This window comes from Mirounga angustirostris, unplaced genomic scaffold, assembly GCF_029215605.1.
Source record: "Mirounga angustirostris isolate CCGP_5_RB_7025 unplaced genomic scaffold, mMirAng1.0.hap1 SCAF_4, whole genome shotgun sequence".
NCBI lineage: Eukaryota > Metazoa > Chordata > Mammalia > Carnivora > Phocidae > Mirounga > Mirounga angustirostris.
This window is the reverse complement of record NW_026991712.1, coordinates 78,975,491-79,003,018: the sequence shown is the minus strand read 5'-3', so window position 1 is coordinate 79,003,018 and position 27,528 is coordinate 78,975,491. Positions and strand designations below refer to the sequence as shown.

General features: G+C 35.7%; 1 protein-coding gene across 1 annotated transcript in view; it reads left to right on the top strand.

Annotated features, from left to right (window-relative positions):
- The window catches only part of SNTG1 (syntrophin gamma 1), a 957,526-nt gene that overhangs the window by 862,722 nt on the left and 67,276 nt on the right, over positions 1-27,528 (top strand). Inside the window, exons 14-15 of the mRNA XM_045896572.3 lie at positions 1,145-1,261; positions 2,358-2,429. Of these exons, the coding sequence (XP_045752528.3) occupies positions 1,145-1,261; positions 2,358-2,429 (189 nt within the window). The remainder of the gene's footprint in view (positions 1-1,144; positions 1,262-2,357; positions 2,430-27,528) is intronic.

Here is a 27,528-nt window from a genome sequence, read left to right as displayed (position 1 = left end):
ATTGCATCTGTAGATCAATTTGGATATTATGAATATTTTTTTAAATAATTCTTCTAACCCATGAAAATGGGAAGTCTATTTATCTGTGTTTTATTTCTCTCTGCAAGTGAACTGGTTGTTTTTAATTAGTCTTTAGCCTGGACTTGGCTAAACTTTGTCCAAGAGGTAGTTTTGGCTCTGGTTGACTCCACATAGGTTGGGTATGCTTTTCTCATTGTAATGGCAGAAGCACAAGATACTAAGTCCAACTCTACTTGTGTCATGTGTATTAATATCCCATTAGTCATAACAGATCTCATAGCAAAAAAAAAAAAAAAAGAAAAGAAAAGAAAATGTCTAAGAACAGGAAAGAACATCCTGTCAACCATAAAACCAAAGTAAGTTACATGAGGTGGGAAATATATCTTCCCAGATACTTCTACCATACAGAGTTGCAGTAAGAGATAAATGACATATGAATACATTGTCAGGAATATAAAATTCATTGAATAAATGTTTATGTCTATATTTGGGCTTCACAACAATCAAATGATTGAAGGAGGAGTGGCTTATCTCACATGATTTCCTTTTGGAAATTGACCCACAAATATTTAAGATCTAGAGACAAAAGAGCTGTTGTCATTGCCATTTGATATATGAATAATGTTTGAATAAACTATATTCATCTTAGATTCGTGACTAAAACAAGAAGAGTTGTCATTCCATCCTGTCAGGTAGAGGGGAGGTGTAGTACACCACAACAGTGGTAGTCACACAAGGTACTTGTCTTTGACTCATCTCTTTTTCCCACTTAAATATTTTATTCTGGGAGCACATCCCCATAGTAAAAGGCCACTTATTGGGAAACTGATAGGAGAAGTCAATAAATTTTATTATGAAGAAACATTTTTATAGTTGGAATGGTGGAGAGTGGGAGATATAATTTATGCCAAGTTGGATCACATAAACACCAAACACCTCATAAGTGCTGACAGAAACATAAACTCTTAGGAGTGGTTCACATTCACTTATTGGAAGCTAATGTATTTTTTGCATCAGTTAATTTGATAATTTTATGAGAGAATTAAAATACCCAAGATATGAAAAGTACACATCTGAAATGAGACTTTTTTTTGACTGTTCATCATGTTCAATTTTCTTGCAGATAGTCTACATGGGCTGGTGTGAAGCACGGGAGCAAGACCCTCTACAAGATCGTGTGTACTCACCAACATTTCTAGCCCTGAGGGGATCATGTCTTTACAAATTTCTGGCACCTCCAGTAAGTGTCTTTGTCTATTTTTTTTTTTTTTTTACTTTTCCCATATTGTCATGACAGAGTGACATCAATTTAATAATAGTAAATAGCATATTACCAATATATTTTAAAAATAAAATACAGAAAAAAAATAGAAAACAGTCCAAATGTTTCTGAAAATACCTTCCTAAAGATATATATTCTGGCATTAAATATTTATTTTATAACCCTGGAAGGCATTTCTTTTTAGGCATTTATGGTCGCCAAAATGAAAAAAAAAATAGCATTTTGATTTCCTGTATTCTAGTCATTGGTCTTTGTATTAAATATGTATGTGTACTTATTGCACCTAAGGTCTTTCTTTTGGAAACATGTACCTTACACAATAGTAGATTCTCAATAAATATTTATTGAGTATAAATATCAAATGCCAGACCACTCACTTACAAGTCTAATATTACATAGGGTCTTGGAAATATCAAGCCTGACCTGCTGCTATTTTGAATGACTATGTCTACACAAAGTTCAAAGCACCTGGAAGGCAAGAAAAAAGCCATTAATATTTATATATCTTACTATATTCCTACTCTGAATAATTTCTTATGACTAGACAGACAAATATATGTTTTAAACATAAGAGAGTGAAATAACTTCATTGTAGTGTTTGGTGTCTTCACAATGTTATAAGGCATTTACATCTTGAAATAACTTCCCTATTTAAACTGTCTTTTTAAAAAATTAAAGCCTCCATTGATATCTAGTATTCTGCTTTATATGTAACTGGTGGCAAAATTATTATATGTGTGAAATATAAATACTTAGTATTTATACGTAGGTAATACATACATTATTTAAAATATTTAAGTACATTGGGCAAATGGAAATTGTTACATATAACATAAAACATTTGCTGAAAGAGGAAAAGAAATGGTGATAAAATGTAGAAGAGAGGAAACCAAAATACCACACATGGACGTCTATAAAAATAACTCCACAAACGAGACTATATAGTACATGTGAGAAAGTTTCATTGTGCACCATATTATGTAAGTAAAAGAAAGAGGGAAATTGGGGTTATCTTTCTAAAACAAATAACATATTAGTTTTTCATCTTTTAAAGGTGACAACGTGGGACTGGACCCGAGCAGAGAAAACATTTTCAGTTTATGAGATTATGTGCAAGATTCTCAAGGTATGAACAATAGGTAGTGAAAATTTTCATGGCTTTTCCTTTTCAATGGTTCTGTGCTCATAAGTAGCTCATGAAAACAAATGATGCAAGGATATAAAAGATAAAGATAAAGAAAAAAAATATGTATAAAAGATAGAATGCAGAAAAGTATATAAACACCCTCATATCAGTTTAAGTAATTACTAAGCAGATTCTGTAGTCCCTCTGTCTAGGGAGAGGAGCAGGAAGAAGCTTAGTAGGAGTTCACTGAGGGAGAAATAGAAAGTTCAATCGAAAATAGTCTTAATTTAAACCTCAATTATCACCATACTTGTTTTGTTTTGTTTGTTTTTCTTTTTTTTTTAGTAAAATACAAAAGAAAAAGTCTTAGAGAAGACTTGGAATTAGAAAATGTAGAAAATAAAAAGGCATGTGCAGAGAAAGATTTTTTTTTTTAAATCTCAGAGGTAGGTTATCTGAGTGTGTAGAAGAACTTATAGTTGTCATAAATCAATTAAAATTCTGGCCATACACAAGATAATTGGAATGGGAAGTCATCAAGAATTCTATAAAATTCCAAATGGTTTCTGTAGCCATTTTTAAGAAGCAAAATGGGAATAAAACCTAAATAATAATCTTCATTCAGTTTTTACTCTGAGGTCTGTAAGCTTGGAAGTACTATAGATGACAATTAAATCCTTGTTAAGGTACACCTTGTTCCTGTAGCCAAGGAATACTAAGTTCCCTGCATTTTATGTCGATTATTTTCTTCTAGTTAAAGACTCAGTAGAAAATGATGGAACATTTACAACATAAATGAAATGTATCAAAAGTATCTGAAGGCAGAGAAACAAAAAAATATTATTACCTCAGAAATGTTCATAATTTTTCTTCCCTATAAAATAATCTTAGATTAAAACTGACATTCATAGTAGCACAAGAGCTAAATAAAAATATAGGTCATTGTTAGCTCATCATTGTGTATGGTTTTAGTTCTATTTAGGGATTGATGGAGGAAGAACAACTCTGATGTACTTGGTTGATTGTTAGTAAAGAAGGCCCTGGCAACTCCTAAAAGATGTAGGGGTGTCTGAAGAAAAGGAGAACATACCCGGCTCCAGTTTTTTAAATAATTACCAAAACAGCTAATGGAATTCTAATTTAATCTAATTGAATGAGATTCTAATTGAAATTTTTACCAAAAAAAAAAAAAAAAACAAAACTGATGGAATTAAGGAAAGAATTAAAGAGAGAGAGGGAAGAAGGAAAGAAGTGGGGGAGGAAGGAAGGAAGAGAGGGAGGAGGAGGGAGTGAGAGAAAGAGAGAAAGAAAAGATAAAAAAAACCAAGAAACTAACAAGTCAGTTTTATTTGTCAATTCATTAGCCCTACATTAAGTAACATTTTCATAGTAGTAATCCAGGATGCATTTCTATGTTCTTATTTCAATTTAAATTATTTCCTAGTCATTTTCCAAGTAGTTACATGGTCTTTATAAGCCTCTCTTATTAAAAAAAAAAAAAAACAAACCTGATTCAGCATTTAAAAATAATGAAGTTTATTTTATTACTTGAAATAAGGACAATTTTAAAAGAGAGAATAAGAATTATGTGTGGTTCCATGTAACCACTCAATACTTTCTCTTAAAATTTTTTTGCAATATTAGGATTATATGGTTTGTAACTTTTTCTCATGTAAAAATGTTGAGGTTTTTTTTATGTCAATCAATATACTTAAAAAAAACCTTGACTTTTTGGTAGGTTCTATCCTAACATTTGGCCATATTTATTTAGCTGTTTAGTTGCTTCCTCATTTGTTTTATCAGACATCACAATAATGACTGATTTACATAAGAGATAGTGGTTGAATATTTGACGTATACCAGGTAATCTGTTAAGTGCTTATTATAATGGCTGGGGAAAAAAAAAACAGAAAAAGTCCCTTCTTTCATTGAGCTTACATATTAGGGTGACACAGACATTAAGTTAACATGAAGGCACACACACACACACACACACACAAGTAGATAGCAAAGAATTGATGTTTGCCACAGACTTTTATGTAACTTTCTAGTTATTTCTTTTAAACTAAATTCTGAGTTTTGGAAATCCTGGGTGGAAAATATTTCAACATATTCAAGATGTTAGGTTTAGGTATCTAAATTCCTTCCTAGAAAAGCCATACCAACTTATGCTGTCATTACAAATACCTAGAAGTGTCCAAATTAAAATCAAAGAGAACTTCTCATTTTTCTTTTCCCATAAAATTTCCTATAAGCTCATTAGTTGCTTTGGGAAAATTTTTACATAAGTTAGAGGCCTGGAGATAAATATTTTTAGACACTCAATAAAATATAATTTTACTCTTACTTGTGATATATAAATAAGAAAGTTCTCCTACCATTAATCAATACAACACTAATTTTCTGTGCTTCATGGATTTACATTCAACACACAAAATTTGCTGCTTTTTCGCCAAGTGAAAAATTCATATAGCACAAGAATAGAGGAGTAGACATAAGACTCAGTGTTAAATGGATACCTTTCCTGCAGTCAGATCAGTTCCTGGAGGATGATTGGCTTGACAAGGAGTCCAGCCTCAGAGAGTTGGGTCTGGGAAGCAATTTTGAAAGGGTCTTCTCTAACCCAGCCATCTACCGTCATGAGGTAACAGTCCTGTGCAGATGTATGGATTGTAGACTTCAGTCTCCAGAAAGGGATCTCTTGGAAAAGGCAAATTTAAAGGCACAGTTTAATGATCTGGACAACAGAACATCTGGCCTGGTACCACTAATAGAGAAAACCCTCTCCCCTCTCTTCTGATATGAAGCTATACAAGTAATAAGAAAAATGAAGCGATAATTAGTTACCCAATAGATATAGCTTACACATATGTGCCAGGTATTGTTCTCAGTTTCTTGATAAAATAATTTATTTAATCTTTACAACACCACTATGAAGCAATTATTATTCCCATTTCACATATATGGAAACCAAGGCAAAGAAATTTTAAGTAAATAGCTCAAGGTCACAATAGCTAGTAAATGCCAGAAGTAGGGATTTGAATCTTGCAGTCTATCTCAAAAATCTGTGCTCTTAAATACTATATTACCTCTTTCTTTGTCAGGATAAGCATTGATAAATCAGAAAGAAATGAAAATGAGAAAGCCAGCCAGGTGATGAGAGAACAAAATTTTCAGAACAAGAGAGTCTTGGCAAAAAATGACAATTCTGTTACTAAATACATTACCCTTTGCAAATATATTAGGTACTTTAAACTTCAATTTCTTCTGTTCAGTGGAGATAACAAAACATAGGATGCTGTGAAGGTTGGCAATTCATTAATCGATATGTGAATGTATTTTTATGAATTAATTCACATTACAAATACTCATGCAGTACTCTCTATGTGCCAAGCACTCAACTAGGTATTAGAGATTCAGTGCAACTGGACAGAAGGGCTGAGTTCACAAAAAGCCTAGCTGACTAAGGAATTTAGGAAGGACATTTTGAAGGAGGCCTTAAATAAACTTGAAATATAAATGATCATTAAAGGGTTCAGATGATGTGTTTTGGTTGGGATTGGGGTTTGGTAAGTGGGAGAAGAAGGGGGCATTGTGGGCATAGAAAGTAATGTGTAAACTTGTCCAGGTGTACAAAGAAATATGTGTCATTTAAACAACTAAAGAACGTTCAGTATGTCTGTAATTTGCTTGGTATGGAAGCTAATGCTGGTGTTTGCATGGCGGAAGCTGTTAAAAGACAAGAATAGGGAACATAAAACTTATCTGAAGAACAAAGGAGCCTCCTAAGGATTTCAAGCCTGAGCAGTGACTGAGTTTGCCTTTTTCAAAATAGTCTTCTAACTGCAATGTGAGACAGGATTGGAGGGATGGGGTGGGGGATGCTTCAGGGATGCTGCCAAGATCCTGGGGTAGAGACAGCCCATTCCAACAAGGCCTGGGCAGTGGGCTAGAGAGGTGCAGGGCGAGAAGAGAGGCAGAGGAGAAGACTGTATAGAGGCCTGCAGTGGTAATTACCCTCATGACAGCCATAGGCCTGTCCTCTCCCACTGCTCTCGGTTATCTGACTCTGAGCAAAAATGATTGCCTGAGTTCCAACTCTAAGACCACAGTGTAGCTGAATGCAGCTGGAAAAAACTCACCATGTATTGAATTCTGAGCTTGCACTTCAAGAAAGTCTTTAATTCTGTCTCAAAGAATTCTGTAAAAATGCATTGTATTTTTTATTAACTAACACAATTCTTTAGCACTTTTCCCCTATGATTTTGGGGTGCTGTATATTCTTTGATCATCTCTTCAAACGAAAATGACTTTATAATATCAGCTTCTACAGGAAAGAGAATTTACTCCTTGTGTTTTGTCTGTACCTAATTGGGCACCTGTGTTACCTCCCAGCTGGAGAATACCCAAAGTCCCATGCTCAGGTACAACTCCTCATGTAACCTGGATCTCATCCTACAGCTGAATTTAGTAGCTCAATTCCAATGATCAGATTACTCCTAGTGAGAGAATGGCAGGACCTATCTGCATGATGTGAAAGCTCAGGCACAGCAATTATCCTGTCAAACGATCGGACACGGGGAAACACAGGAAGTGTGAACAGAGTATCTGACCTACTTCAAAATAGTTGAATTGTATGAACCTCCTAATATCACGTGGCTAGCAAACCCTGCAAAGGAGGAAGACTATATGGTCTGTAGATATTTAAAGCCTACCCCTTTCAGAGCATTAGACTGAAGAGGAGTGAGCCTTTTTGAAAGACCATCTTTCTTTTTTTAATTTTTAGGACACTGCTTTACAGACTAACCTTATATGCATTAAGTTTAAATTCTTGATAAAATATACATAGTGATCAGTATAGTCACAGTGATATTCTTACAAAATCATTTTCAGAAAAAAATACAAAAATATCATGGCTGGCTGGGCTGAGTGAGGAGAGCTTTCAGATGTGTGTTGGTGGGAGATGGGGAAAGAGAGAAAGGGATTGGTCAACTAAATAGATAGGGGGAATGGGAGCCTGATTTCTCACTGTCAGAGACATGAGAGTTGCAAATATGGCAGGACAGACTAAAATAAACCCAACAGAGCTGGATTAGAATAAGAAATACTGGTATGCGGGGCGCCTGGGTGGCTCAGTCGTTAAGCGTCTGCCTTCGGCTCAAGTCATGATCCCAGGGTCCTGGGATCGAGCCCCTCATCTGGTCTCCCTGCTCTGTGAGAAGTCTGCTTCTCCCTCTCCCACTCCCCCGCTTGTGTTCCTGCGCTCGCTAACTCTCTCTCTGTGTCAAATAAATAAATAAAATCTTTTTTTTAAAGATTTATTTATTTATTTGAGAGAGCGAGAAAGTACATGAGAGGGGGGAGGGTCAGAGGGAGAAGCAGACCCCCCGCTGAGCAGGGAGCCCGATGAGGGACTCGATCCCGGGACTCCAGGATCATGACCTGAGCCAAAGGCAGTCGCTTAACCAACTAAGCCACCCAGGCACCCAATAAATAAAATCTTAAAAAAAAAAAAAAAGAAATACTGGTATGCAATTGGTTGTGTGTGTGTGTGTGTGTCTATAGATAGCTATACAAATAAAAACAGGTGTTTTTACACACATTTATACAAGTGTGTGCGTGTGTGTGTGTGTGCGCGCACGTATAGCCCTTCACTTGATCTTGGCCAAAAGGCCGAGAAGTGATGTGCACATACAGACCTTACCCTGCCTCCCGAGAGTACCTGGTTCAGAGAGTCCCCATCAGCAAGGAGCACACCCAGCACCCAGCTATCGCTTTCTTAATACCATCCTCCACTACAAGGAGCCAGAACTCTGTAGAAAAATTGTTGATGGCTTGACTGTAGCATCAAAAGTAAAAGATGAGGTTAAATAATTTCATTGTCCCAGAAAATCAGAAAATGCTCAAAGAATGTTGGAAATATGTCAAAAGACACAGACCTGCTTCAAGGGCACTGGTGGGCAAATCTGGGACAAACTGATGTTCAAAATAGGAAACCATGAATCTATCTTCATAACAATAAATAAGTAAGTGGAAAATTTAATAAGAAGCAGAAACTTAAATAGTTTCTAAGTACCTCCCTGCACAGTACTTATTACAATTTCAAAAAAGAAAAGAGTAACTTTACAGGGGACTTCACCATCTTCACAAGTTGATCAAAATGAACATTTTATTAATGGAAAAAATCAAAAGCATTATGCCTGATAGTATGATAGCAGAATATCACAATTAGAAGGAGAAAATCAGGTCTGTGACATTTCTCCTAAAACGGTATAATAAACCAAGAGAAACATCTGATCTAATTTAATGTAATAATGGGGAAACCATTTAATTTAATCTAGTGTGATGTGATCTAATCTAATCACAAAGAAATGTCAAACCCAGGTGAGTCACAGTCTACAAAATAACTGGCCTGCAGTCTTCAGTAGTGTCAAAGTTTCAACAGTGTCAAAGCCATTATGGGCATGTGGGTGGCTCAGTCTGTTAAGCATCTGACTTTTGATTTTGGCTCAGGCCATGATCTCAGGGTCCTGAGATGGAGCCCCGCATGGGGCTCTGTGCAGGGCCTGGAGCCTGCTTAAGATTCTCTCTCCCTCTGCCTCTGCCCCTTCCCCACTCTCTCTCTCTCAAAAAAAAAAAAAAGTCAAAGCTATTAGAGTCAGGGCAAGACCAGGTAATCTTCCCATTCAAGGCAACTAAAAAGCCATGACAGCTCCATACCAAGATGATTCTGAACTGGTGAATCATGAATGAAGTATAGGGACCATAGGACAACAATATACAACATCAAATTCCTTGTTCTGATGGTTGTATTGTAGTGATATGGGTGAATATCCTAATGTTCTTATTTGTTAAAACTACAGAGGAAATTATGGGGGTGGAGGGTGATGAGGTATCACATTGGCAATTATCAAATGATTCAAGAAATAAGTCTTTGTAATTCATATGCAAATTTTCTTTATGTGATTGTAATAAAAATATTACATTTCAGGATTTGCTAAATAAAGAGAACTGTAAAACAAACATATAAGGAAAACAAGCCTGCCTCATGTAGAGTAGATGTAGCAAACCATGTCTAAAGGCAAGCTGGCTGGTAAAGAACATTCTAAGATAATGCTGATTAAAATTTTGCTCAAATACAAAGCAACTAAAAAGAATTGTTAAAATGAGTAGAATAAAGAAAGAGATAAATGGAAAAAATAATTTTATCAAATTAAAATAATGGAATAATCCCATATTAAAGAAAGAAGTATTTAAGTAAGTGAATTTTTTCATGATCTTCATATTTTGATATCAAATATACTCCTGTATATTTGTACAATATATTATTGTATTGGTGAATAAAAAGCTAAATCCAGTATTATCATTCCTTTTACCCTCACTACTAGCATTTTGAACAGAAAAGAGCTGCTCCAAAATTTTTATGATCTGATTTAAAATGAAAGCAAAAATAAAAAATATACAATAATGTACAAATATACAATATATACATAAATGGAGATATTACAAGAAACAAAATGTAGAAGATAATATGTGGCATCAGCATGTATTGATATCATTATTAGGCAAGCAAGCGCTAATGGTTTGTTAGAGACAAGAATTCTTCCAAAGACTGGAATTTAGATAAAGAATTATTTTTTAGTAGAATTTTATGTTAATGGCATGTATTAATGGCAAGGATATTATTTGACTCTGAAGTTACCACTTTTGAAATAAACTATGTTTTAGGGAAACCATCTCCGTAAAAAAGATGTGTCTGCATTTTCTGAATAGATTTATATCAGTTTTCATTTTTAAAATAACAATTATTCGGGGCGCCTGGGTGGCTTAGTTGGTTAAGCGACTGCCTTCGGCTCAGGTCATGATCCTGGAGTCCCGGGATCAAGTCCCGCATCGGGCTCCCTGTTCAGCAGGGAGTCTGCTTCTCCCTCTGACCCTCCTCCCTCTCATGCTCTCTGTCTCTCATTCTCTCTCTCAAATAAATAAATAAAATCTTAAAAAAAAAAATAAAATAAAATAACAATTATTCTTTAAAAATGTATCAATTATTTTGCATTTTATCAAGTCATTTAAAAATGATTAGGGTTCTTAGTTTTTTAGTGTATCACGAGAGAATTAAATTGCCCTAAGATGTGCAATCCTTCCTAAATCCATGCTTCTTAAACTATGTTTTATTTTTTTTCCCTCTACATTTCCCTGGTGATTTTTAAGAGATTTTATGAACTGTAAACTAAGGTAGTGTTACTGCTCTGGATAAGAACCATGGTTTCTCTTACCCTGATCTCTGTCTGTGGAAATGCCATCGGACAGCAAAGACGGGGAGACTGCTGTCCACAGTGCCAACTGCCAAATCCAGCCTCTTTTCTTAATAAAACACAATGATCATCACTGATAAAAATGTGACTTTATCTTGTATTTTGTTATTTTAGAACTGTCTTAGATATATTAATATTTTAATATTTAATATTTTGCTGTTCTGTTAGAATTCCAACTGTGATGTGTCTAATAATTATTCCAACTGTTGTACTTATTTCTATTTTTCCAAAACATCTCTCAAGCCCCAGGATATTAATTCATCAAATCTCATTTTTAGAAATTTGTTTTATTGACCTTTGTATGCTCTTGAAAGCTCAAAGTCATAGTTTAATACCCTTTCTCTGCTTTGCTTTCTTTTCAGCTGGAGGTTTCCAATATTTGCACTTGTCCAATGTAATGACACACATTTCAATCTCACTCTTATGTTACTACTTTTTTCTTTAAGTTATACCATTTGCACTACCTTTTTTATGTCAGATAAGAGCAAAACATGAATTTGTCCAATATTTTAAATAATTGTACATGACTTCTGAAACCTATCTGATGAGTCCTCAAATTTTGTTTATCTTTTTTGTTATAATATTTACAGACTTCAAATGCTTTCATAAAGCTTCTAAAACAACTCAAGGTCTTTATTTAAAGCAAACAAGTATCTCTTAGCAATAGGATTTGGAAATAAAAAGATTCAGTAATTTCTCCTCCTTGATAATGTTATACATAAAAGATATCTAATCTTGTTTTCCAAATAACCAAAACCCCAACCCTGTCTTTCTTAATATCTAAGTATTTATGGGGCATTCCTTCCCCAACTAAGTGGGTTTAAGAACAATATGTTTATGAATTATCACAACTTCATGTTGCAGAAATCTATTCCCCTTCTATCTGACTAGAAGCATAGCCTGACTAATTCTGAAAATAAACAGTGGGAGCATTGCTGTTCTAAATCCTAATATTGTAATTTATTCCAATAATTTTAATAAAATATGAGAATATAACTATGTTAAGAAAATCTTCCAAATGAAACACATTTCAAGTGAAATTTACATAATACTCATAAGATATAAATAAATTGAATATTTTTAAAAAGTATTTAAAATAACTGAAACATCTTCCATAATAATTTTCTATTTACTAAAATTTTGTATAGGCAGTTAGTCAGAACATACCTTTTGTGTAAGGAGAAAGCTAGAAAATTTGCTTTGTTGCCCAAATCCATTTGGCTCCAGTCTCAAGGATTCATCCTGTAAGAAGAAAATAATTTGTAATCCTCAATTCAGTATAAACTCCTTCAGGTCTATTTTAGGTTTTTTGGTAATCCTTCTAGACTTAATACTTTTGGATTTTTGTTTACAGAAATTTTCTACCTTGCAAATTTACTATTGTATGAAATCTTAACTCTGACCTTCCAAAACTTTATATTATTATTTACACAGGTGCACATAAAGTTTTAGTACTGGCAGAAACCAGGTATGAGCCCCTTCTGAGGCCTTCATCCATGAAGGAACACTGCAGAAAAGCATTGCAATCTCCTTCAAGTTGTTTTAGAATGTCTTTTTTTTTAAAGTACAGTGTCATAGATAATTTTCAGTTCCAATTTTTAATCATATCATTTTATTATTATCAATAATTATATTTGTGCTACTATATATTTTATTAATAAAAACATTATTGTTATTTTGCTATTGTTTAGAATGATATCAACTTCTATGATTAATATTTTTCTATAGAAGCTCAGCAATATACACTGAACACTATGTCCTGTTACTTATCCTTTGCATATTTTAAAGAGTTGAATAAATTGCACCCATTGTTCACATCCCACTTTATAAAGTAGAAACAGTGAAGATTAGAGACACTCTAGGCTGGTGTAGAAGGAACATGATGATCCAACTCTCTGGACCCATGCTGCTCTCTGTCCTTACTAGATCATAACCCTTTAAAGTATAGTTTTATAGGCCTGTGATGTTTGCATTAAATATGTCAGGACATATAGTGTTAGAAATGGTCTTTGCAGTGGGTCAGGTTTTTTGTTTTTTTAAAGACATACATAAACCAGATTTATTAAATTTAACTTATGTGATTAGATTTCATTGTTTGTTTCCTCTTTTAGCTTAGCAGCTTTAAAATTATATTACATGTGTAAGGAAAAAAGAGTCTTTGGCCAAGCTCTGAAATATCTGAAATATTTTCAATTAACACATTTTTTTTAAGATTTTATTTATTTATTTGAGAGAGAGTGAACACAAGCAGGGAGGAGGGGCAGAGAGTGAGGGAGAAGCAGACTCCTCGCTAAGCAGGGAGCCCTATGTGGGACTCCATCCCAGGACCCTGGCATCATGACCTGAGCTGAAGGCAGATGCTTAACCGACTGAGCGCCCAACACATATTTTTCTAAATAATAAAATTAGGAGCATTAAAATTTACCTTGAGATTATATCTTTTTTGTTGTTGTTCAGGTTTTTATTTAAATTCCAGTTAGTTAACATACAGTGTACTGTTAGTTTCAGGTATGGAATTTAGTGATTCATCACTTACATACAACAGCCAGTGCTCATCACAACAAATGCCCTCCTTAATATTGATCACACATTTAACCACTCCCCACCCACCTCCCCCCCAACAATCCTCAATTTGTTCTCTATAGTTAAAAGAGTCTTTTATGGTTTGCCTCTTTCTTTTTTTGCCTCCCTATGTTCATCTGTTACATTTCTTAAATTCCAAATATAAGTGAAATCATATGGTATTAGTCTTTTACTAACTGACTTATTTCGCTTAGCATAATACTCTCTAGCTCCCTCCATGTCATTGCAAATGGTAAGATTTCATTCTTTTTGATGGTTGACCAATATTCCATTGTATATGCAGATCTTTATCCATTCATCAGTTGATAGACATTTGGGCTCTTTCCACAGTTTGGCTATTGTGGATAATGCTGCTATAAACATCAGGGTGCATGCAACCTTTCAAAACTGTATTTTTTTATCGTTTGGGTAATAACTGGTAATGAAATTTCTGGATTGTAGGGTAGTTCTATTTTTTTTTAAGATTTTATTTATTTATTTGTCAGAGAGAGAGCGTACAAGCAGGGAAAGTGGCAGGCAGAGGGAGAAGCAGACTCCCCGCTGAGCAAGGAGCCCAATGCGGGACTCCATCCTAGGATCCTGGGATCATGACCTGAGCTGAAGGCAGACGCTTAACTGACTGAGCTACCCAGGCATCCCCGGGTAGTTCTATTTTTAACTTGTTGAGGAACCCCCGTTCTGTTTTCCAGAGTCACTGCACCAGTTTGCATTCTCATCAACAGTGTTAGAGGGTTTACATCTATCAACAGTTGGATCTTGTCAAAATTGACCTTGTTCCTAACTTTTTAAAAAACTCTTTATTGAGAAAATTCTTTGTAGGATTCCAATTTGTTGTTCCAACAAATTCCAACAAAGCATAATTGAGAGAAAAATGATTCACTCCTGTGAAATGTTTTCCTTTCCAAAGATATAGATATATAAATACACACATGTGCATTTGTGTATTTGTCTGTGTAGGGGGATGTGTTTTGTCATTTTGTGCTCTGGAGATATTGGTTATGATGTTTTGGAAATAATAAATAACTATTTGATATATTTTTGTTTTATAAAACATGGAATAAAGTTCAATTTTGCTTTATCATTACTATACAAATTATTCATTCTTTTACTATGTCATGTTTTCTCTGAACAACAGCCGATGGTCTTAATAGGAACTAAGATAATTCTTAGGAATAGAGTTATGGTTACTTTTATTTCAATAGATAATTTCACTACTTTTATTTTTGTTTCCCTAAGGTGTATTTATCCTTCAGCATTCATTATGTACTATTATTGTCTAGTTTCGATATGCCATATTAACATGATTATCAGATTAGTTGGTTGAGAGAAAGAACAGTGACATGTTAATATGAATCAGCATCAGATTGCTGAAGCTTGACTTCTGGACCCAATAATTCCCAGCAATATATCATTGATAAATTGCTTCATTTTTTAAATTCCAGAATCATCACCCTTAAATCAGGAATTATAATTATAGCAACCTTATAAGGTTATTGGTATAGCTTACCTTATAAGGTTAAGAAAGGATACTTAATCAAGATTGAAAAATGTTAGTGATTTCTTTTTTTTTAGTATTTTTTAAATTATGTTCAGTTAGCCAGCATATAGTACATCATTAGTTTCTGATGTAGTGTTCAACAATTCATTATTTACATATAATACCCAGTGCTCATCACAACTTGTGCCCTCCTTAATACCCATCACCCAGTCACCCCATCCCTCACCCCCCTCCCTGCTGTAACCGTCAGTTTGTTTTGTAGAGTCCAGAGTCTCTCATGGTTGTCTCCCTCTCTGATTTCTTCCCATTCAGTTTTCCCTTCCTTCCTCTGTGGTCCTCCAAGCTATTCCTTATGTTCCACATGTGAGTGATTTCTGTCTCTAAATTGCTCTTGAAAAGTATGCCATCCTAAAGTGGGATTAGTCCTGTCCACCAAGGCAGTTCCTTTCCTTTTGTCCAACATGTGAAAGTCCCTTTGCTCATTTTCTGAATAACATGACTTTCTGGCAAATGTAAGGACATAGATATGTTTTACTTCAGTCCAAATAAGCATTTGAATGAGAGGTCCCTTCCATCCTTGAAATCATAGGACAGTCTTTTGACCAAGTGCTTGGAATTAAGAGAAAAATGGACCCATTTCTTTGACGATGAACTGGAATTAGACTCTCTTTATAACTATTGAAGGTTACTTTTCTCTGGTGTGGTATCAGTTCTATTACAACCATACACATTATGAAAAGAGAAATCAGGAATGTCCCAGAGACCAGAAATAAGGCTCTTATTAAATAGAAAAAAACTTATCAGCAACCATATCCTGTGTGGAAGTCATCAACAGACACCTCTCTGTGCAATAGGGAGCTTTGGTGGCATCCATTCCCTGGGCCAACTGTTGCACAGTCAGTAGCAAATATGGAAATACAACCTTGATTAGTTGAACACCAAGGCAATGCTCTTTCTCCACTACCCCAAGTTATAAGAATTCTTTTGAGGGAGGTAAATGATTCCATCATTTGTGATTCCAACAACCTATTGATCCATCTTCTGGTATACTAGTAGTAGGAGGAGAACAGATGTGAAGTACAAACAGATTCTTCAAAAAGGGCATTACATGTAATGGGCAATTTTATTTTAAAGACTTGCTTAATATAACAACTCAAACAGTATGTATCCAACTGTATCCTCTTCTTGGTGTTCTCATATAAAATTTGTAAATCATGTAAGAATATTTGTATAATACAGGCAAATCTCTTTTTACTGTGCTTCACTTTATATCAAGCTTTGCAGATTCTGTGTCTTTTAGAAATTGAAAGTGTGTGGCAACCTTGCACTCAGCAAGTCTATTGGTGCCATTTTTCCAACAGCATTTTCTCACTTCATGTCTCTGTGCAACATTTTGGTAATTCTCACAATATTTCAAATTTTTTCATTATTATTATATTTGTTATGGTGATCTTTGATTAGTGATCTCTGATGTTAATATTGTAATGTTGTTTTCATGCTTGCTAACATAGCATTCATTATGCAGCCCATTGATCAAGGAGCAATTTCAACTTTCAAGTCTTACTATTTAAGAAATACATTTTGTAGAGCTCTCAATGCCATAGATATTGATTCCTCTGATGGAACTGGGCAAAGTAAATTGAAAACCTTCTGGAAATGATTCACCATCCTGGATGCCATTAAGAACACTTGTGATTCATAGGAAGAAGCCAAAATATCAACATTAACAGGAGTTTGGAAGAAAGTTGATTCCAACCATCATGGGTGACTTTGAGGGGTTCAGGACCTCAGTGCAGCAAGTAACTGTAAATGTGGTGAAAATACAGAGAATTAGAATTAGAAGTGGAGTCTGAAGGTGTGACTGAATTGCTACAATCTCATGCTAAAACTTTAATGGATAAAGCGTTACTTCTAATGGATGAGCAAAGAAAGTGTTTTCTTGAGAAGGAAACTACTCCTGATGAAGATGCTGTGAGGATTGTTGAGATGACAAAAAAGGATTTAGAATATTACATAAACTTAGCTGATAAAGTAGCAGCAGGGTTTGAGAGGATTGGCTCTCAGTTCTACTTACTGTGGGTAAAATGCTATTCAACAGTATCACATGCTACAGAGAAATTGTTCATGAAGCGAAAAGTCAATCAATACAGCAAACTTTATTGCTTTCTTATTTTAAGAACTTGCCACAGCCACCCCAACCTTGAGCAACCATGGCTCTGATCAGTTAGTAACCATCAACATTGAGCCAGGACCCTCTCTAAGCAAAAACATTATGACTCACTGAAAGCTCAGATGATGGTTAGCATGTTCTATCAATACAGTACTTATTATTAAGGCTTGTCCATATTTTTAGACATAATGATATTTCACACTTGATAGACTATGGTATAGTGTAAATGTAACTTTTATATGTCCTGGAAAACCAAATAAATTCATTTGACTCTCTTGCAATATTCACGCTGTTGCAGTAGTCAAGAACTGAACCTGCAGTATCTCCAGGGTGTACCTCTTTATGAACTTCAGCTTCTTGACTTAGGGACAAAAGGCTGATGAAACTGTAGTTGGTTAACACACAGAGTGTGAAATTTTTATGAATATCATCAAAGCACTAAAAATAATAAATACAGTTTTTCTCATTGGATAGGAAGTGTTGTCCTTATTAGGTATTGTTTTCCCTTTCTGCTTGGAGATAGTCTAAGCTTGCATACATTGAAATGTGTGAGGGTACAGTTATCAGAGAGATGGCAGTCACTCTGTCCACCACTTCTGCCAACAACCTTCCCAGCCATGCTTTCTTTTGTCTTCAGCCCCTAGTGTGACCTTGGGTCCTCAAGTGCAGCATCCTAGGGCCCTGGTGACATGGAAGCATTGTGCTGCAACATAGAAATGGGACTGAGTGTGAGAACAGAGCAGGTATGTACTCACACTCAGCCCAGTTTAGTCGCAGGACAGTAAATGGCCTGCAGTGGACAGTCTTCCTCTCTGCAGTGACATTCCATCAGAATGACCCAAAAGACAGTGTATACAAACACAAGAAATAGAATTTAATAAAATATTCAGAATTTGGGGCACCTGGGTGGCTCAGTTGGTTAAGTGTCTGCCTTCAGTTCAGGTCATGATCCCAGGGACCTGGGATCGGGCCCTGTGTCGGGCTCCCTACTCAGTGGAGAGTCTGCTTCTCCCTTTGTCTCTCCCTCTGCCTCTCCCCCTCCTTGTGCCCTCACGCTCTTGCTCTCTCTCAAATAAATAAATAAAATCCTTAAAAAAGACCAAATATTCAGAATTAATTTTGTTTGCTTTGTCTAATTTCCTATTCCTCTTGCTCTTGGGAGCTGCTTTTAAATAAATAAAAGTCATAACCATCTAATCTTTAGATAAATTAACACAGAATATGTTTATTAATTGCTCTAATTTGAAAGCTAATACAGTAAATTCTATAGATCAGTTATAGACATTGACTAAGAAGTTTGCCCAATTGAATTGCAGAAATAAAAATTATTTTGGACCAAAAAATACTTGCATGCTTTGTATTTATATAAAATCAGAGTTATGAAGGTTATATGGCTGTATTTTATTAATGTAGAAACATAAACTGATACCATAAACATTACAGGTCATATGGTCTTTTAAATGCCAGAAATAGAAAAGAATTACATACAATGGGAGGGAGAGAGATGTCTTATTCCATATAAAAATGATGGCTCTGAGTTATACCATGTTCAATTATTTTCATAACATCTGTTTTCCAACAATATTATGGATATTAAAACATTTCATTAGCACATATATGTATGTATATATGTATATATATGCAGTATTTTATAGTTAAACTATGCATTGTTATATATACTTGTATATATCATATATAACTATTTTCTATTCAACAGAAATGTGTAAAAATGACAGTAACGTTATTTTTGTATTAGTGAAAGGAAATTTATTCTTGGACTATGTTTTGATGTTTGCACTATTGTGTAGAATAATGAGAGAGGACCAAAAGTTATTTGGAATGATCCAGTAATGCTAATGGTTCTTCATAGACTCTCTTTTTTTAAATTTCTTTCTTTCTTTTTTTTTTAAGATGGTAGTTTTTTTTTTCTTTTTTTAAAGATTTTATTTATTTATTTGACAGAGAGAGACACAGCGAGAGAGGGAACACAAGCAGGGGGAGTGGGAGAGGGAGAAGCAGACTTCCCACTGAGCAGGGAGCCTGATACAGGGCTCGATCCCACGACCCTAGGATCATGACTTGAGCCGAAGGCAGACGCTTAACGACTGAGCCACCCAGGCGCCCCTATTTATTTCTTTTTAGAGAGAGATTGAGAGCAAGCGAGAGCATGTGCGCAAGTTGGGGGAGAGATAGAGTGAGGGAATCTTCAAGCAGACTCCCTGCTGAATGTGTAGCCAGATGCGGGGCTCAGTCTCACAACCCATGAGATCATGACCTGAGCCGAAACTGAGAGTCAGTCACTTAACCATGTCAGTCATTTAACTGAGACTGAGCCAATCAGACACCCCCAAAGCCTCTCATTTCTTAGATATTCCCAACCAACTGCCAGTTTCATTGCTTTAAATGCCATTTATATACCAATAACTATGAATTTATGGAGAGCTCCCTCCTCCATTTATGGCCTTTTAAATGCCTCCAGATGGATGTCTAATAGGCATCTCAAACTTATGTCCTCCCACTCTCCAAATGCCCACCTCAGCTAATGGCCATTCTAACTTTGGCATTCTAGTTGCTTACTTCCAAGAACTTGGTATCATCCTGAATTCTCTTTCTTCCATGCCCTCATCTGATGAGCAAAATATACCCCACACTGTTATTACAACTCTCATCACCCTCGAGTCTCACCTGTGTTAATCTCATCAGTTTTTGCCCATTTTCCTGACTTACCACCTTATCTCCTATTAGCTCTCAACTTGAGTCAGAGTAAAATCCAAAGGTTTCATGGCAACTCCAGGGCACTGTAAGATCTCCTGCACACTTTGCTCAGCTATCCAACTGTCTACTCTAGTATCCTGCCACCTGCCGCTAACTCCCTCCAATGCTATGATGATGTTTTAGAACTTGTTTCTGTCCTCCCCAAATATCTAAAATAGTGTACTGTTTTACTTCATGCCTCTTCTCAAAGGTCACGTCCTTAAAGAGCCCTTTTCTTATTGTTTTATATAAATGGCAATTGCCCCCTGTGGTAACACTGCCATATGCTTTTTTTTTATAATGTTATGTTAATCACCATACATCACATCATTCGTTTTTGATGTAGTGTTCCATCATTCATTGTTTGCATATAACACCCAGTGCTCCATGCAGTACGTACCCTCTTTAATACCCAACACCAGGCTAATCCATCCTCCCACCCCCCTCCCCTCTAGAACCCTCAGTTTGTTTCTCAGAGTCCATAGTCTCTCATGGTTCGTCTCCCTCACCATTTCCCCCCTTCATTTCTCCCTTCTTACTATCTTTTTTTTTTTAACATATAATGTATTATTTATTTCAGAGGTACAGGTCTGTGATTCAGCAGTCTTAGACAATTCACAGTGCTCAACATAGCACATACCCTTCCCAATGTCTATCACCCAGCCACCCCATCCCTCCCACCCCCAACCACTCCAGCAACCCTCAGTTTATTTCCTGAGATTAAGAATTCCTCATATCAGTGATATCATATGATACATGTCTTTCTTTATTTGACTTATTTCGCTCAGCATAATACCCTCCAGTTCCATCCATCTCGTTGCAAATGGCAAGATTTCATTCTTTTTAATGGCTGCATAATATTCCATTGTATATATATACCACATCTTCTTTATCTATTCATTTGTCGATGGACATCTTGGCTCTTTCCAAAATTTGGCTATTGTGGACATTGCTGCTATAAACATCGGGGTGCATGTACCCCTTCAGATCCATACATTTGTATCTTTGGGGCAAATACCCAGTAGTGCAATTGCTGAGTCGAATGGTAGCTCTATTTTCAACTTTTTGAGGAACCTCCATACTGTTTTCCAGAGTGGCTGCACCAGCTTGCATTCCCACCAACAGTGTAGGAGGGTTCCCCTTTCTCTGCATCCCCACCAACATCTGTCATTTCCTGACTTGTTAATTTTAGCCATTCTGACTGCTGTGAGGTGGTATCTCATTGAGGTTTTGATTTGGATTTCCCTGATGCCGAGCGATGTTGAACATTTTTTCATGTGTCTGTTGGTCATTTGGATGTCTTCTTTGGAAAAATGTCTGTTCATGTCTTCTGCCCATTTCTTGATTGGATCACTTGTTCTTTGGGTGTTGAGTTTGATAAGTTCTTTATAGATTTTGGATACTAGCCCTTTATCTGATATGTCATTTGCAAATATCTTCTCCCATTCTGTCAGTCGTCTTTTGGTTTTGTTGAGTGTTTCTTTTGCTGTGCAAAAGCATGTTATCTTGATGAAGTCCCAATAGTTCCTTTTTGCCCTTGCTTCCCTTGCCTTTGGTGATGTTTCTAGGAAGAAGTTGCTGTGGCTGAGGTCGAAGAGGTTGCTGCCTGTCTTCTCCTTCAGGGTTTTGATGGACTCCTGTCTCACATTTAGGTCTTTCAACCATTTGGAGTCTATTTTTTGTGTGGTGTAAGAAAATGGTCCAGTTTCATTCTTCTGCATGTTGCTGTCCAATTTTCCCAACACTTTTAATGGGCTTTATCAGCATCTGACATGTTGTGGTTAAGCATCTTTTTGTTTGCTGGTGATTTGTTTCATCCCCAAAAACAAATCTCCATGAGGCAGTGATGTCATCTGTTTTGCTCAGAGATAGGTCTCCACACCAGAACAGTGCCTGGCACATAACACGCATGTAATACTTTTTTGATTGAATGTCAACTGAATATCTATGGGCATTCGTGTAAGCCAAGGGTAAAATATGTTCTGAGACAGCAGTGGGTAGATGAACTCTTCTCAATGTTGAAAGTAATTTGTGTTGTTTAAAAGAAATAACAATAGAATTTTAAGCAAAGTCAGCATCTAATGATACTGAATGCAAATAACACTCTGTTTTATCTTGAGCTGCTCTTATAAGAAAACTCAGAAGCCAGGAGTAAGATTATACTATCTATCCTCGTGAGTATTAATTGAGCAGTTTGGCCTCGAAACTTCCCTTTCATCTGACAAAATGTGCAGATTTAATTGAACATATTTTATGAGAATTTTGCTAGCCAGATAGCACTTGCCACAATGATCTGCACTTTTTACATGCCCCCAGACACAGCACTAATACAGTATACAAGGGCATATAAACAGAAATGTAATTTTAGGAGACACAAGTAGTTCCCTTTATACCTCATGTTGGTTAGATTCATATGAGTCCATTCTGGCTACTTGATGGCTTTTACTACTTGTGCGATTAGAAAAAGTTGGAGAGGTTGCAGTGCAGAGACACTATGATAATTAAATCCTAAAACATAGCACCTATGAGGAGAGGTAAAAAAAATCTGCATCATTTGGTTTTATAAAGGGAAAGCTGAGAGGTGACTTGATAATTGTCCTTAAGGATATAAAAGGTTACTTTTTTTTTAAGATTTTATTTATTTATTTGAGAGAGAGACACAGCAAGAGGAGGAACACAAGCAGGGTGAGTGGGAGAGGGAGAAGCAGGCTTCCTGCTGGGTAGGGAGCCCAATGTGGGGCTGGATCCCAGGACCGTGGGAGCATGACCTGAGCAGAAGGCAGATGCTTAAGGACTGAGCCACCCAGGCGCCCCTAAAAGGTTACTTTTTAAAAAGTGGTGATCACCTGTTTTTAATCACATCTGAAGAATGATTAAGAAAAAACTATTATAAACTGTAGTGTGAGGGATTCCGTTTTTAAAAAAGGAATACCAGAAGATGAAAAGAGGATCTTTACATACCAAGTATTAAAGGGTAAGAATTAAGATTTCATTCTTTAAATTTATTTAAAGGTGGGATTGTTTGGATTATTAGTTGAAGGCAGGACCAAAACACCAGCCACAATTCCTACTGTTTATGACCCTAGGATATCCACATTTATAGTAACAAGTAACATTCTCCCCAACCCCCCTGAAAGCTTTTTCTACAGAAAACCATATACTCTTCTAATGGAAGCATGGATTTCTAAGCACAGATCTGAGGATCTTTTTAGTATGATGTAATTATCCTCAGAAGCAGAATATTAGAATTGAAATCTGGAAGATGAATCTTATAAACTATTAATTAAAATCATTAATTTCAGGGCGCCTGGGTGGCTCAGTTGGTTAAGCGATTGCCTTCAGCTCAGGTCATGATCCCAGGGTCCTGGGATCGAGTCCCGCATCGGGCTCCCTGCTCTGCGGGGAGCCTGCTTCTCCCTCTCCCACTCCCCCTGCTTGTGTTCCCTCTCTCACTGGTCTCTCTCTGTCAAATAAATAAATAAAATCTTAAAAAATAAAATAAAATCATTAATTTTAGTAAGTAATCTTGAAAGACATCCCTTTTAATAATATTATAAAAATTAACTACATTGTTTTCTGTGTCTATTGCTTGTTTCTAGTAATTTTTATTTATGGTAGTAAAGTTTCTACTTATTTCAATAACAGTGTCTTCGAGAAAATGCTGATATCAATCAAAATAATAATGAAAAATGATTCAAGTATATTGAATAAGAAATCAAGAATGCAAATCAAACACAAGGATTAAAAGTTTCCTTTGATAATTATATGCCCTTTCTGTGCCATCCACTTTGTAAAAACATTGTCTTATAAAAAAGCATTTTCCCTTTGAAAGTGCATAGCATTTTCCCACATGGGCTAGTTGTCTTTCCTAAAACTCTTTTTTTTCTTCAAATAGGGCTTTGCTTCCCTAAATTTCCTATAGCAAGCCAAATCCAACACATATTAAGCCAAAAGAGGAGATTAAACCCTGCAGTGTGGATAGATTTAAACAGGAGGATCCTTATAAATGCTGTAAACTGAAGGGCATGTTTGAAACACAAGAAGTTGCTAGGGTCAATGTATTCCCTCCTAAAAGAACCAGAGGAACAGTTAATGTATTTGCATCTGAGTCATGTAAATTCCAGTGCCAAGAGGGATGCTTGTCCTTTTAGACTACTTGTCTGCTAGGTTCATGGTGGTCTGGGTTAATGTGTCCCACACCTATTTTATTTAAGCTACTTTCCCCATCCACATATATTCTGAACCTAAGAATTCTAATGGATAATGGGATGTCTATAAAAAGATTTTATAATACATGTAATATTTTTCAAATGGAAAATATTATTAACAGGAACAATACATGAATATCTATAGGGATCAAGATTAATTAACATATAGGAAGCTATTTTAAACTGGGTCAGAATTCACACACCTGTATGGGCACATGCATATACAGCACACACAAATATCTAGAGAATGGCAAAAGAGTCAAGTTTGCCCATAAAATAGACAATTCTGGTAAACATGTTTCCTTTCTTTTTTTTTTAAAGATTGTATTTATTTATTTGAGAGAGAGAATGAGACAGAGAGCATGAGAGAGGGGAGGGTCAGAGGGAGAAGCAGACTCCCCTCTGAGCAGGGAGCCCGATGCGGGACTGGATACCGGGACTCCAAGATCATGACCTGAGCCGAAGGCAGTCGCTTAACCAACTGAGCCACCCAGGCGCCCCAACATGTTTCCTTTTCAGTGTGAATATCGGTAGTTAATTTTGTTAGAAAATGAAGCCTTCCTGACTGTCCTTATGTATCCTACCTTCTGTAGCAACATTACACTGTATTACAGAGAAAGGGGTGTGTGTGTGTGTGTGTGTGTGTGTGTGTGCACGCTAGAATGTACATAGGATTTGGAGTCTGATCTATTCCAGATTTTTAGTAATAGTCAATATTAGTGATGGCTAATATTGTGATTATTAGTGATATTATGTAATATTGGTGATATTATGGAGCACTACTATGTGCCCATTACTTTCCTAAATGATATACTCATATCAACTCATTTAATCTTGAGAAAGGTACTATCATTCCCTTTTTAAAAATGCCTGAACTGATTCTAAGGGATGTGAAAAGAAGTGGTAAAATTGACGTTCAAATTTAAGCTGAATGGCTTCCAAACTGATGGAATCTTAATCCCTAGGGCCAAACAGGTTAAAAATGGGGGGGGGGGGGAGTGACCACTATGTCCAAGACCTAGTTCCCTCATCAAGGAAATAAAGATGATAGCCTATTTTGATGGATTATTATACAGATTAATTTAGAGATTATATTTGAAGAATATGCTTTGTGTTTTTTTCTGAAATTTGTTATTATGTCCATTTATATCAGGGATTCCAAGTGCCTAAGAAGAACAAGGAGATTTAAAGTTTTATTCCTTTTCCCAGATAAGACTACTAAAATCCAAAAAAAGGAATTAATTTACTATATAGAGTGCTCAGTTGGTTTGATTTTATTTTTTATCACCTAACATCTAAAATAGTATTATAATGTCATTAAAAGTATCATTTTTTGTACAGGACTTGATGTAGATTTAATAAGTCTCTTTAGAGATTCACTCATTCTTGAAAGTCTAATTCAAAATTAATTGGTAAAATTTAATTTTGATGGTATGTTTTTTCCTCTCATTTTTAGTTATTAAAGTAGTTGCAAAAAATAGAAATTATCATTTGTAGCTGAAGAACGCTTGCTGGGCCTTCTCTTCTTGTTTTATTAAAAATATATTTTTGTTTGTTTTATTTTTTCATTTTTGTTTGTTTTAAATAATCATGACTAATGATTGAATGATTTCCTCATTCACTATATCCAAGTAAAAGGAGTGGTAGCAAACATAAGTCAAAAACATATTAGTTAAGTCATGTTGTTTATAGAGTAGCTTATATTTAATATAATAATACAAAAATATTTATCCTTCATCTGTCTATTGTTTTTCTATTTGCATTTTCAAATCCACAAGTGTCATTAACCTGAAGAAAAATATATCTATTATTAGAACAATGATAAGTGTAATTGGAAAAGTGTGAAACAAGTGACTTGCCATATTAGAGAATATTGGATGAAACAATTGTAGTGTCAAAGAGAGAAGAAACCATATAGATATATGTGGAAGCTTTGCCATAGGGATAACTTGTTGATTTTTAGCAGCTTTTTCCGCCTTTAATATTACATGTTTTAAGCACAGTAGAAAATTTATGGCTGGTTATGTCTACCATCTCAATAATGATTCTAAACACATAGTTTTTTTTTTCTTTTTTTAGTAAAAAAAAAAAAAACTTTGGTTACACTATTAACCTCTGAATACCTTGGAAAAGCATATATATTAATAACAAACATAATTGTAGTATGTTTTTTCTATGTAATATTGCTTTGTGAATCTGAGACAAATCCTAAGGTGGACAGCATTTGGCTATTAGTCTGCAGAAAGTGTCCAGAAGACTTGAAATAAATCTAAAAAACTAGAAGATACTTCTGAAGGAGAAGTCGAAAATGAGATCAATGCACAAAAATAGTGCTCAAGATGTGTGTAGCTGTTATTTTATTACCATTAATTAAGTGATACTTTCCAATGAGCAGAGTTGTTACAGAGGCTACTGTTTCTACTGGGGCTAAACTCACACTCTTGACTAAAGATAAAGTGTATAGAGAGCAAGTTAAAGAAGTAGAGATTAGGGTGCCTGGGTGGCTCAGTTGGTTAAGCGACTGCCTTCGGCTCAGGTCATGGTCCCAGGGTCCTGGGATCGAGCCCTGCATCAAGCCCTGCATCGAGCCCTGCATCGGGCTCCCTGCTCCGCGGGAAGCCTGCTTCTCCCTCTCCCACTCCCCCTGCTTGTGTTCCTGCTCTCGCTGTCTCTGTCTCTGTCAAATAAATAAATAAAATCTTAAAAAAAAAAAAAAAGAAGTAGAGATTAAGACATGACATACATATTTATTTTATTGAATATCATTAATAATAGAAATTTCTAATATTAATAAAGAACTACTGTATGTCAGAAACTGTGCTAAAATTTATATGCATTATCTTAGCACATCCTCATAAATGAAAGAGTTGAGATTTGAATCCAGACAGCAGCTGAGGCTACAGCCTGTGTTCTTATCACTATAGCAGATGCACTCCAGTAGACAGCAGGAGGGAAGGGCAGAGGAGTATGTATATTCTGGATGATTACTTTTAAAGCAGCTCTTTCAAATACTTGGGCTATAATCGCTCTTCACTAAAATTCTAAAAACGGATTCCAACATGTTACTTTTTCCATCTTCTGCTTCGCTTGCTCTTCCTTCTGTAAAGTGGTGTATTCTGCCTCTCTCTTGCCTCAAACCCTTCAGGGGGTTATCATGGCCCAGGCAGTCATAATGCATTTCTTAGCAGGAACACCTGAGCCCATTCAGGCTTGTAGCCGATTGCTCTTGCATGAGTCTCTAAGTCCTCGATGATAAGACAGTCTCTTCCTAGAACAAAACTTTCTCTTTTCCACTTTCAAGAATGATTTATTGCTCCTCACTCTGTTTCCTTAGCACTTTAGCTGTATAGGACTGTCATGATGCTTTTTATTATTTTTACATACTTGTTTCCCTCTGGAAACCATGAGGCCTAAGTGCCTGGATGCCCACAGAAGTTGTAGCTTGAGTCAGTGTATGAGGAGTGTCCTATAAATAGCAATAGCCAATAACCACATGTGTTCATAGATGTCCAACTTACATTTGCAGAGTTGAATCGAGAATTCTATCTTTGAGAGTTTCAGTGCTTAGGTA